General features: G+C 35.9%; 1 protein-coding gene across 1 annotated transcript in view; it reads right to left on the bottom strand.

Annotated features, from left to right (window-relative positions):
* Positions 1-4,103: 4,103 nt before the first annotated feature.
* PWWP3B (PWWP domain containing 3B) overlaps positions 4,104-13,452 on the bottom strand; it is a 30,785-nt gene continuing 21,436 nt past the window's right edge. Inside the window, exons 2-4 of the mRNA XM_066249410.1 lie at positions 9,733-9,838; positions 7,453-7,527; positions 4,104-6,422 (exon numbers count right to left, since the gene is read on the bottom strand). Of these exons, the coding sequence (XP_066105507.1) occupies positions 4,129-6,204 (2,076 nt within the window). The 5' untranslated portion in view covers positions 6,205-6,422; positions 7,453-7,527; positions 9,733-9,838 and the 3' untranslated portion in view covers positions 4,104-4,128. The remainder of the gene's footprint in view (positions 6,423-7,452; positions 7,528-9,732; positions 9,839-13,452) is intronic.

The raw sequence follows: 13,452 nt of genomic DNA on the forward strand, positions 1-13,452 counted from the left end.
AGTGGGCCTCCAACTTTATTCTCTGTCATATAACTCTATTCCTCTCAGCCCTCCCTCCACTGGAGCCCCAGGTAAGTGGCTATGAAAAAGATATTTTGCCTTGGCCCTTTTAGATGGAGCTTGCATCCCCAAGAGCTCTTTCTCTCAGAAAGAAACCTGGCTCTTTTCACTGCCAAATGCTGTGTGGGCACCTCTTCTAAGCTCTGGGGCTCTAGACTGTGGCTCCAGGCCTGGGACTTAGGACCCACACCTCTCAAGGCGACCTTCCCAATACTGAGTGTACCTCCGGACCCTAAGCTGCCACTTGCTCCTGGGAGCGAGGCAGCCCTGTCTGCATCTCTGCCCTTCCTACCAGTCTTGGTGTGGCTTCTTCTGTGATCCTTGATTCTAGACTCCTCTTCGTTCAGTCCAAAGTCGGTTTTTCAAAATTATTTTTCTCAAATTAAGTTGTAATCTAATTTTGTCCTGGGAAGTGGCAGTTGTAACATCCACCACCTACACTGTCACCATCTTGGAATCCTCTGAATGATCTTTTTAAAATTCAGATTGCATCATTACCATACTGGAATCCCTCTAATAGCACAGTGTATGCAGTAGCTAAGAGCATGGAATCTAAACAACTTTGGCTCAAATCCCAGCTCCTCTACTGTGCTACCATGCCACTCCTCAGGAGTCTCACCCCTGACATCCAACACCTCACTAAGTCCTCTCCTTTCCAACTTGACCCTGTGGTTTTGTGTTGCCACTTGGGCCCTGCCATTCTGGAATGTTATCATTTTTTTCTATTAAACAGTTTATTTCCTATTATGGTTTGTATAATAAGACGGATAACACTGAGCTTCTCAAAAGCTCACTATTATAGTAGTATTTTCTCTGCCCCCTAAGAGAAAGTAGTTTAGAGATAGGTTCTCTTGTCTCATGCAATAAATCATTTCTAATATCTTCACTCATTTGACTTCCTCACCTATTCCTAAGTACTCTGGCAAAGATGTTCCAGTGTCTTCATCTCATTTACTATAGGCTGTTGTTCAAGCTTAAAGATGCCACCTAACAGAATATTAAGGTAGCCCCAGGTCATGGAACCCTCAGTTATAGGTATGTACACCCATGTAACTTCTCCCCTATGTTCACTTATAATCTGTCCCCTTCTTTTGTTAATTTCACATCCTCAAAATATATTCCAAGATATGTTATCCCAGTTCATGCTAGTACATTTTAACTAGTTCTTATAGTTCCTTCTGGATTTTCCACCTAAACAGAGAATATATTTTGTTTTTTGGGCTGTGATGATACTTTATCCTTCTCATGAGTTGAGATCAATGAAAAATGTGTTAGATGTTGAGTATGACAATGTCCTTTGAAGTAGTAGCTGCCTTAGATGAATTCATTACCTGATATATAGGAACAAGGAGATTGCTCTCCAAGAGCAAGGGTTAGGTCAGTGCTTTTGGCTGGTTGATGAGTCAGAGGATTGTAGGCATTCAAGATTTTCACACTCATCATTATTATAGGTCTCAGAGTTCTACTATTTCCTTATTAGGTCACATATCTTGATATAGATGCCTCTAAATGTGGTAAATAGTTTCCATGAATTTCTGCCAACCTTACATTTAGAATTTGACCCTGCTATCTACCAGTCTGCCTTATGATTGGAAAAGATGATGATCTCTTTAGTTCAGTGAGCTAGGCGGGCATTTCCTTCAGACACACAAACTTAGGTTAGAGATCCAGATTAAGGCAGTCTTAGAGCCAGCCTCAGCTGCTCAGGATGAAAGGTATTTCAGAATCCATACTGAGATGGAAGCCAAACTCATCCACTCTTACACCAGAAGTGCAAAGTCATGAAAAGTGGAGAATAGATGCACGTCTGAGACATATCCCCTCATTTCAATATATGCCATGATATAAATGACAACCCAGGAGAAATTAAGTGTTCTCTTTTACCCCAAACCAGACACCCGATAACTCACAAATATGGGAAAGCCTGGTGTTCTGGTTTTAAAATATAGGCAGTTAGTCCATGGGATTAATAATTATTTCTCACTATTATGATAAAGTAGTATACCCTAGTCTTTTCAGAAATTAAGATTGTCATCTGGTTCACTTTAAACCTGACCATGTCATTTGACTTGTCTTAAATCTGGCATATTAAATTTCAGAGCTTTAAACCACACACATTTCTTGTTCTCCTGACTAACAAATGTATGAATGAGTGAATATACAAATAAGGTAGTAAAAAAAATATGAGAACCAAGGACAGAAATGGCACCACTGAGAAAGCTGAAGGTGGGCAATATATTACTATCAAGGGGACACAAAGTTATAGAGTAAATGCAGTGTTTTTCCCAGGGTATGAGTTCCACATATAGTGGGGTGACGTTCTGTTGTCAGTACCGCACAGGATCATGAGGAAGCTCTGTGGATTAATATAGGATGTATGCAAAAGGAGTCTTGATCTTTGTCAGGCAGACCAAGAGAAAGTTCTGTGGAATATAAAGCTTATGCAATTTGGAAGACTTTTTTAAAAAAATACAAAATCAACCATGAAAGTGAATATTTATTTAGAATAATCAGATAACGTATAACAAGCATTAAAATGATGACAAGTACAAGCAAAATTTCCAATCAGAGAAACGCCAGTTATGTTACAAATAGTCACACTGGTCCGCAGCAAACATCCAAAATGAAATATATAATCATTTTGTTACAAATCAAAACATCAAACTTACAAATTTTACACAAACATGTGGCCATGTGAACATATAACAAAAGCGCAAGAGTAACAGGTGTCTCACTCTAAGTGTAAAGATGCAGACAAGTTCATGTTAAAGCCTTTACTGTTTATTTTTATATCAAGTTTCTAAAATAAAGTAGCCCTTACAACATTTATTTTCCTTAAAGTCTTGTTTCAAGTTAGAATAAACTTTCATTGGTTTCAGACTTTAATTTTTAACTATGTACTTTTAAACATATCTGAATAATTGTCATATTCAGCCAAATGGTGGCTTTTTCGATGACTCATTTCCAAATTTACAGATTCTGGTCCATTTATTTTTTATTTTAGCCTGGAATGACACCAGTTAGCATTTATATTATTGGAACCAACTGGAACTATTCTACTAATAAGCCATATGAGACAGACTGCTTGGTTTGAAACAAATGACTGTATTTAAAGATACAATACTCAGAACAAAGTGCTTGCATTTTATACAGTTTATATCAAAGTAGATGGACTCTTAAGCAGTAAGCCTGGATTCATACTCTAGAGTAGCCAGGCTATGAATACAATGACTCTAGCTGCCTTCCACATGTGGTCAGACGGCTATATTAAGATACAGTTACTGTTATGAAGACAGTCAAAACCTGGTCTGTTTGAGAAAGTGTTCAGTTATTGAATAATAGACACTCCATAAATGGAATTTCAGGGAAGTGCACAATGAACAATCCTGTTCCAGACTGCTAAAATTATTTTCTGCATGCTGTGATGTTATTCTCACACATATAGACTGTATGCAGGTAACCCATTTACTTTATTTTTGAATTCCGGATTGTTTTATTGCAAAAGCAATTAATGTTAATTATAATATATAGCAAAGCATCTCTATCTTTGGTTCTATATCTCAGAAATATTTTTTCCAAAAATAAATAGGCGTGGCAGGAAAAATAATCCAATTATCTTAAAAGAAACTCAATACTTTATAAAAACTAAGCAAAAATATATAATCAACATTTCTTAGACTTTTTTTGTAACCATCTTGCTTCACATCTAATACTAGTGCAATTTTAATATATAAATGATTGTGCACACTGTATTTAACTATACAGCATAGAAACAAAATTATGTCATAAAACAAAATAATACTTTCCCTTATTTAGGAATTATGCATTCTAGAAATGTACGAGAAAGTAAAACTGCTAAAATATGTTAATAAAATTGACTTTGAAGAAGCATAAGAGAGAAAACGTGGATGTAATAATATTCACAGATCATAGAGATTGCAAAAAGAAAATAGAAAAAGTGAACATATTACTTAAAAGTATCCCATTTCTGGAAAATATGTTAGATTTTTTTTTTAAACTAAAATCTATGAAAGTTCCCTGTATGGTTTGGACACTTGGGTGATTTAGTTAGTGTTCTTCATTTGTTAATGGTCTCCGTCTCTTTTCAAATAAGATTTTTGCATCAAATAACTCTCTTTCCCTGTATCCTAAAGATGGTCCTTTTAGGTACTTTGCTTCAGCTGCCTTGTAATCTAATCCATCAACAGCAGAAATTGAACAAATGATTGCTTCTGGCAGAAGAACTTCTAGGATAAATTTAACTTTATCATGATTTACCAGAGCCAACATTTTCGTATCTGTTTTTTCATAAATTTCTTGTAAATATTTCACCACCTCATCCAACTGATCTTCATCCTCAAGGTATGTTTCGATACAGGGACTGAACCATTTTGCTTTCAAATATGATTTCAGCCACCTGGACCTTTTTGTGCCATTTAAAATGGAGAGAAGATGGCTCTCCGTTCCTTTTTCATTCACAATGAAGTCCACTAGGTTCTTGTTGGCTCGGTCCCGAGCCGCCTTCATTCGGTCAGGGAGAAAGTTTTGGAAGGACATTCTCTTGGTCTTGGAAGTCATGGCCAAACGTCCCATAGAATCTTCATTCTCCAACTTTGGAAATAAGTTCCTGAAGGTATCCTTTCTGATTAATTTCCTGACTGGATAACTAATGTCAGCAGCATAGTACTCAAGGAAAGACCCTGTAAAAGAACCACAACCTAGTCTAACTCTGTAATCACAAATCAGTGAAATGCACCAGTCAATACTCTCCCTGTAATCCTCTCTGGCTTTATCCACTAGTGCTTGTTTCTCTTTACAATCATATTTCTTTAATCTTCTCAAAGGCACTCTAATGCCTTTCTTTTCAGAATTCATGTTTACCTCAACAAAAAGCACACTTGCTTTTTTCTCTTTTCGCCTAATACTTTTCACCACTGCTGGCCAAAATGGATATTTTTTATATTTAAACCAGACTATCATTCCTGTTTCAAATGGTGGTGGCTCAAAATGGAAAAGAATGCGTGGGAGTACTTCATCTTCCTCATCGTCATCTAATGCTGAAATATCAATAGAATTTAGAGGCACTGACTTGTCAGAAGCTTGAAGTTCTTCATATTCTTCAAAATCCAGATCCTGAAGGCTTCTTTCATTATTTGCAAGAAGTGAATTGTCCATGACATGGTTAGAAGCATTAAATGAAACTTGACTTTCCCATGAATAGAGCCTGGAGGATGTTGTAGTACCCATCTCTGATTCCACATGTTGATTCTGGTTGGAATATAAGCATGAATTTGAGGGACCCTCTCCAGGATCCTCAATATTCTCTGCAAAAGTAGAGCATGCAGAGGAAATAGCCAAGGTCTCTGGGTAGGTGTCCTCTGCTTCCTCTTTCAAAGTTTTGAGCACAAGTAAGTTAGCTGATGTCCAAGTTGGAGTGAACTTCTCTTCTTTAACATCAACATCTTCCTCTTTGATTGTGGAATGCAAAGGCATAATTGTTGGGATTTCAATCTTTATCTTGCTATCCTTTATATCTTCGTCTGAAAGTGAAGCGGAAGTTTGGCCCCAGCTGGAGTTTTGTGATGAATTTGTTTCCATCTCACTTGGAATAGTATCAGTGGTTGCTGCAAGCACCTGTGACTTATCATCATACAGGGAATCATCACTGTCTGAAGATATTAACACGAATGTTGGATTTTCATTTTCATCAGGACACTCTGATAAGTCTTTTTCATGCTCCCGATACTTTTTTTGAGGAGGTGAATCAGAAAACTTTTGTGGTATATTTTGAGACAGTGTAGTGGTCTCTTCTTCATCTGAAATGCTTGCTTGAATCAAATATGATCTCTCATTCAGAATATCCAGTGCCACTTTTAGTGACCTTTCATAGGCTGTTTCCTCTCTTGGAGGATAACTGCCCTCTTTCTGTGCTGCTATTGAGGAGGCAATGGCTTCAATTTGAGATTTATTTAGGATCTTTGTTTCCGTGCTTTCCACTTTAATTTTTTCATCTAGTGAGAGTATTTGAACTTCTAGGGAAAATGTCTTTTTTCTCTTACTATTTGATGAAGTGTCAGATCTGGACAAAACTTTTGCTGGCCATAACTGGTCTTTCCAATTGCATAAGACATATTCGGCATCCATTATGATTTAGATTTGTGTGCTAAAAGGTTATTATCAAAGACTGAGGTGTATGGCTATTCTTTTCACTGCCAAGGCAGTTCCTACCAAAATAAACACTCTTACCAAAATCTTTGTCTTAGAACTACAAAGTGTTTACAGCTTGTGTGGCCTGTTCTCCTCCAGCAGACTTTCCCAAGGATACTTGAACCCGTTGTTTAAATGGAACAGTATGGAAGATACTAGAATAAGGAAAAGAAAAAGAAAATTATTTTGCTATAGTAGAAGGTAATCAATTACAAATAGAGAAGAGATAAAAGAAATAACAATGCTTAATGGAGCATGAGATGAAGGGGATAATGTAACACAATATAAGAGTAAAAATTGAACAAGTGGTTTATAATATCTCAAATTCAAAAACTTGTCCTTACTACTTACTGCACATGATTATTAAGGATTAAATTGGTATACATGCTGGCAGATGTGGGAAAGAGTGCAATGGTGTGCCAGGGACTCTATTTTATTAGATTCTTTGGGACATTTGTGTCCCTAATATTATAACTAGAGCTGTGGGACTCTAAACTTGGCATGCATTAGAATCATCTACACTAGAGGTCTTCATGAAACTATATTTCTAGGTCCTATCCTCAGAGTTTTATTCAAAAGGGCTTGATAGAGTCCATTATTTTGTATTTTTGAGTACCCAAGTAATTCTACTATAACTTGTCCAAGAATTTGAAAAGCACTGTTCTAGCTGAATGCACAGCTTTATAATTTTAAGCTATAATACTTTCTTGTTTACCCAAAACAGGCAGACAGAGATAATACAATATGCATCTCCTTGACCCAGACAATAACAAAATGACGTATTAAAAGCATGAGCTTAGAAAGTAGAGATTCAGAATCACTGTTATGCTTACTCAGTGGATAGGATAATTAGCAAAGTTTTCTTGATAGTTATCAGAAAGACTCTGGTTCAGAACTCAAGTAGAAATATTAATGAGCTCTTGTACAATTTCTTCTTTGTGGTTTAACATATGAGATTCTTTCCCCATACTAGAAGTTATGACTTTTAATTACAAAATGTTGTGGTTGCAGAACAGAGAACAATATGAATTATATTTCACATTTTAAAATAACATGGTTTTAGTACAAAATATAGCTTCTAATTTAAAGTGCTATAGCTGCAAAGAAGGAAGCAAAATAAAGTATACTTCAAGCTATCAACAAGTTTTTAATGTGAAACATTTTGTGAAATGGAAACAGCCTTACCCAGTGTCAAGTGGATTGCAGAGTACTTGGTCTTGTGATCCGGTTCTCTTGAGTCTTACTTCAAAAGAAGAAAGGCTATATAAAATGAGAAAGAATTCAAACCAAATAAATGGAAGAAGCATAAAGAAATTTCTCTACCAAAACTTTAGAAGGCATGTCATTCTGAAACAGAGGGATGAGATGAAATGTCACCTGTGATATAGATGTCATGTTTATTTTCCTTCTTGTTCTTTTTAACTTCTCTCTGTGGCACAGTTATGCTATTTGGTTCTTGTTAAGATAATCTCTCTGACTGGAAAAGTGTGAGGTGGGGACAAGAAATAAAGGAAGTAAGAAATTGTGTTGGGTCTGTGATGAGCCAGGCAGTAAATTTTGCTTGAATCCTCACATCAATCACCATTGGATTTTTCCTTCTTTGCATGCAGTTCTTTTCATTGGGCATATAATTTTTTAACTGGGATTTTAATAATACTCTACATGCTGCCTCTTAGTCACTAATGCAAAAAGATATTTCATTGCATTGTTTGCCATTTTCATAGAAATGGCTGCCTGAAGAAAATTTAGTAAACCTGGCAAGCCCCATCTTGTGACCAGAATCAGAACTGCAGCCTCCCCAGGAGGTACAAGCAGGGCCTCAAACAAGATCAGATCCTTATGAGCTACATAAGGATCCTAGGAACTACATTTAGCCAGCCAGAAGCCTTCCCAGGCTTCTAGAATTTTCTATTCTTAGCTCAAGGGTTTTGTCTTGTCGGATTATAACAGGATCATAACATTTTCAATTACAATGTCTCTGAGTATAAAAATATTCAATGTTAAAAATTGAAAAAAATGCAGAGGTATATGAAAAATAAAGCACAACTTTGCAAATAACCACTATGAATATTTTCTCTATTTCCAGAATTTTTTATATGTAGAGATAAAATTTTTTAAACCAACATCAGATCTGAATTAAGAACATATTTTGAACATCATTCTAAATAAATACTTTCCACATGATTTTTATGAATTATTTTAAATGTGCTTTCTCACATTTGCAACATTTTATCTCAATATTTTCCCTGCTGATGTCAACCAAGTAAATAAGTATATATTAATACTATTTTAAATAGACATCAGTAAAGCTAGCCCTGTCTCTCCAACTACACAAATGTTAGTGTTAATAGTGTGGTAGATATATTTTCCCAGATTTGGTAGCATACACATATTTTTAAGTGAGATCACATGATAAAAGCTATGCTATAATTTGTTTTTTTCACTTTGTACTATTTATCAGACGTTTCAAATTATTACATACATTTATTCTCCAGATTCATAAAATTCCACTGTATGGTTACACCATTCCATATATTTTTAAAGCTGCTTATAGAAAAAAAAGCCAAATCCTTTCTCTGTCTCACCCTTAAAAGAAATGGAAAAATGGTTCTTGCTGAGTATAGCCATACCTGTGGTCTATAAGAATGAGTTCCAAATAGGACACATGCAAAGCTGTAGCCAACACAGCAACTAAGCTACACACTTGATCAGGTCCAGGAAAATGTTCACTATCAGCAAAAAACAGAGAGGATGTCTGCACATCTGCATATGTCTATGAATGCTTACGTGTTTTAAATAAAATGGGTATATTGTTTCAGCTTCATTTTTCTTTCATGATTATAAAAATCATGGAGAAATCTGCTCTAAAGATGCTGAAGAAAAAAATATTATAGTACTAGTAACCTGACAACTCAGAAATGCTGACTAACATGGGAGTTTATTTTCTCCCAGGTTTTTTTTTCTAATCACACACATATATGCATATTTATGTACAAGTGTCTTCAGGGAACTACATATCAGTTCTCTTTTTTTATGTTCATATACAAGTGACACATAGTTTTTCTATGTGTCAAACAACTCACAAGGGTATTCGTCCTCATGCTGTCAAATATTTTATCCATCATTTTCTATGTAAATGAATAAATGCTTAAAAATTCAAACAGAAACATAATGCCAGCAACATAAACATGAAATGCCAAGTCAATAAATTAGCATGAACAGCTATACTGCACTGAAATCTTAATATAGAGGCTGTAATCTGATCACGCTTCTCCCACTGTGGACTTTTAAAGCATTAGGAGATACAGAAATTCTAAAGTATTAATTCCTTCAAAATGCCAACAGTTCTTTCAAAACCACACAACCTTTTCTACCCACTGCAAGACCACCATTCCCATTTTTTTCACCTTTCTTTAGGGCCCTGAGAAGTCCCTTAAAAATAACTGTATTTAAAATAGCCATTACCTTGAAGCTTTTTGTCAGCAGCAGCCTTGTAAAATGCAGTCCCTCCACCAAGACTGGCCAGGCACAGATTGCTTCCAAGCTTTGTAGAGAATGCTCCGCCCCCTCCCTGTGATGGGGAAGACAGAAGGCCTCTCACTGAATTAAAGGAGGGACAACAGCCAACTTAAATTGCTGAAGTGTAAAAGGGTAGAAAATGTTCTTTAAGGAACTTAAAAGTGAAATGACAAGAAATGCATTTTAATTTCCACTCAAACCTTTAGAGTGTGTAACTGTTAATAAAAGGTGGTAGCAAATCACTTTATTAAAAGTAAAAATCTAGTTTAAAATATTCCTTACATATTTTTCCTTGCCTTATCTGGCACCTTACCTCTGCAGGTAAATTTGAAACCCATCTGGTCAAGCTGCATTAAAATAGCTAAGAATCTTGAGTAAGATTACAACTGTACATTATTTTATGGAGAATGGCTTCTTTATTGTGTGTGTGTGTGTGTGTGCGCACACGCGCGCATGTGCGCATTTTTCTGTTTCCAGGACATGGCATTCTGTACTTTTATTTTGTTCTCTCAAACACTTCAGGATAGATTCAGAGATTTCTTCACAAACTTGGATGTTTCCAACTTAAGGCTTGAAATCACTGATTTGTAGGTATACATTTCACATACACTCATCAATAATTAGGAATACCTTCTTCTTATATTTTGTCGGTATTTTTCATTCAGGCAATTCAATATGGGAAAATTAACTTTTTTAAATTTACATGTCTTCGTTTATATGTATGTCTGAAATTTTGCAAATTTTTTTTTTTTCATTTTTCTGAAGCTGGAAACAGGGAGAGACAGTCAGACAGACTCCCGCATGCGCCCGACCGGGATCCACCCGGCACGCCCACCATGGGGCGATGCTCTGCCCACCAGGGGGCGATGCTCTGCCCATCCTGGGCGTCGCCATGTTGCGACCAGAGCCACTCTAGCGCCTGGGGCAGAGGCCACAGAGCCATCCCCAGCGCCCAGGCCATCTTTGCTCCAATGGAGCCTTGGCTGCGGGAGGGGAAGAGAGAGACAGAGAGGAAGGCGCGGCGGAGGGGTGGAGAAGCAAATGGGTGCTTCTCCTGTGTGCCCTGGCCGGGAATCGAACCCGGGTCCTCCGCACGCTAGGCCGACGCTCTACCGCTGAGCCAACCGGCCAGGGCTGCAAATTTTGTTCATTGAAATTCTCCTGTTAAATTTAAACTTAGATTTTTGACTTAACTTAGAAAACCAATTTTAAATATCATTAGTGATAATTTGGGGAATGAAAATATTTGCAGATGAAGTGTATAATGTAATATGTAATATATATCTGCATATTTTTCTACAAGTGTCTTTTTAAAGGTTGATATTTTAAAAATCCACCTTTATGAACATTAATATTGGAACAATAAATACCAATAGATAATGAAGATCATCTCTAGGCTACTGTATTAGTAAATGCTTTGTGCTAGAAATAACCCCTAAATCTCAGAGGTTCGGCCACAAGTGTTTATTTGGCTGATGTCAAAGTTCAATGTACTTCACCCAGTGGTCGGAAAGTCAGTAGGCTCTCTGTTTGAAGCAATCATTAAGGGACTCAAACTTTTTCCATTCTATCGCTCTACCATCTTTCTGGGCTTTAAAGTCCTCCACTGTATTCTTTGCACCTGGCTAGCAACCTTATAAAGAGGGGTGTTGGAGAATCCTATAGAAAGTTTCAGGGGCCAGGTCTGGCAAATTTTAGTGCTGGTCAGTCAACTAGCTAAAACTACCAGAGGGTCTGAGTCCTGAGACTCAGAAGGAGACTGAAACAGGGATTTGTGAATACTGTGCCACAGGAAGTTTTTTCTTCTGATCTTTTATAGACTTCTGTTATATTATTAATGATTTTTTTACAACCATGAACCATAATTATGATGACAAAAACAGGAGAAACTTTTAGTTGCTGATCCTAAATCTATTTTTTGCATTCTTCCTCATTAGCAGAACCTCTGTTGCACTCAGGGTAACAATGTAAACTTTTAAAATATTGTTTTCCCAGAGTCCCTTACTGTAAGTTATGACTATGTGATGGCATTTCTTGCCAAAAAATATAATCAGAAATTGTGAAGATTCTAGAGGCAGTACCTCAGAAAGGGTCAACAGCCAGCTTGGGTTTTTTTTCCATTTTCCCTCTTTCTCTTAATTCTCTCCAAGAATTTGATTATGATAGAATTTAGATAGCCATTCTGGACCAAGAAGTGACTTAGATAAAGAATGTAACTCACTACGGATGGAAGTATCTAAACCCCTGAATAATGAAACCACCTTATTCCAAGTACTTTATTTAGTGAAACAGTAAACTTCTATCTTACCTCAGTCACTGTGCCTTGCAGTTTCTCTTTAGTAGAATAAAATAGTTGATTTTATAATCACCAACAGAAATATCCTTATTACAGAATTAATCTTTTCAAAGATTTCAAATTACTACTATATAATTTCAAGAGGATTATTAGGTCAGTGCAAACTATGACTTCAACTAAATAAAGAGATATATTCAATTATATATTTTATACTGTAACATTTCTCATTCTATCTTCTCATTTCACATGTTTGGGAAAACAAACAAACAAACAGACCTAAAGTATGATCATTACATTAAAACTACACTCATATTTATTTTATTTATTTTCTATATTGTACATAAATCAAAAAATGTTAAACCACCTCACTATTTTCCAAGCAAAATGCAGAGAAAAAATTAATTCTTTATATAATATTTTATATTTTACTGTTTTGTAAGTGGATAAAAATAATAACCAATAATAAATGCTAACATTACTATTACTATTATAAAGAATGTAGATAATAATTATATAGTTATATCTAATACCTGTAAAAGTTTTCCAGGTGCTGTACCCTAGTGCTAGCACTTGACATATTATCTCATTCAGATGGTTATTTTAAGGAGAGCTCCCATAACTGACTCATTCTATCTAACAACATTATTAATAATAATGGCAGTGATAGAAGCCAAAGTGTTCTGCACTGTGTGCCAGACATTGTACCAAGTGCTTTGTATACACCATCTCCTTTAATACTCATAAGATCTTGTTATGTAGGTATTATGAATATTCCCGTTTTTTAGATGAGACATCAGAAAGGTTAATAAACTTTCACAGGTATTTGATTTCAGACTCCATATACTCATAATCATTAAGATACATTGTAACGATCTCATTGTAAATGAAAAATGCTCTCTAAAAGTGTGTTGGATAAATGGTTGAATTAATTAATTTTCAAGTTATATATTAAGAGCCACTGGAACTTAGAGACTTCTATATCTGATTCTGCATCTAATTTAATGTAAATTATATACTTTTACATAACATAATGCAATTATGACAGTGAGTGACATCCCATCATTTTAACCGGATTCTACTAATTAGAAACAGGTCACAGGTCCTGCCTATTCTTAAAGAAAGAATTATACAAGGGGGTGGGTCACCTACGGTATGTCCACCACAATACCGTATGACTATTTATAAGACATTCTCAATAAAAGGGAAAAGTATAGTGATAATGACATGATCATGGTGACTGCCAGGAGTTATAGGTAAGGGGAGGGTGTTACTGTATAATGATAGCACAGGAAACTGTGGGAGTAATGGAACTCTGGTGTATTCTGACTGTGGTAATGATCATATGAATCTGTTTTATTATTTTATTTTAT

Source organism: Saccopteryx bilineata, chromosome X (assembly GCF_036850765.1).
Source record: "Saccopteryx bilineata isolate mSacBil1 chromosome X, mSacBil1_pri_phased_curated, whole genome shotgun sequence".
Taxonomy (NCBI): Eukaryota; Metazoa; Chordata; class Mammalia; order Chiroptera; family Emballonuridae; genus Saccopteryx; species Saccopteryx bilineata.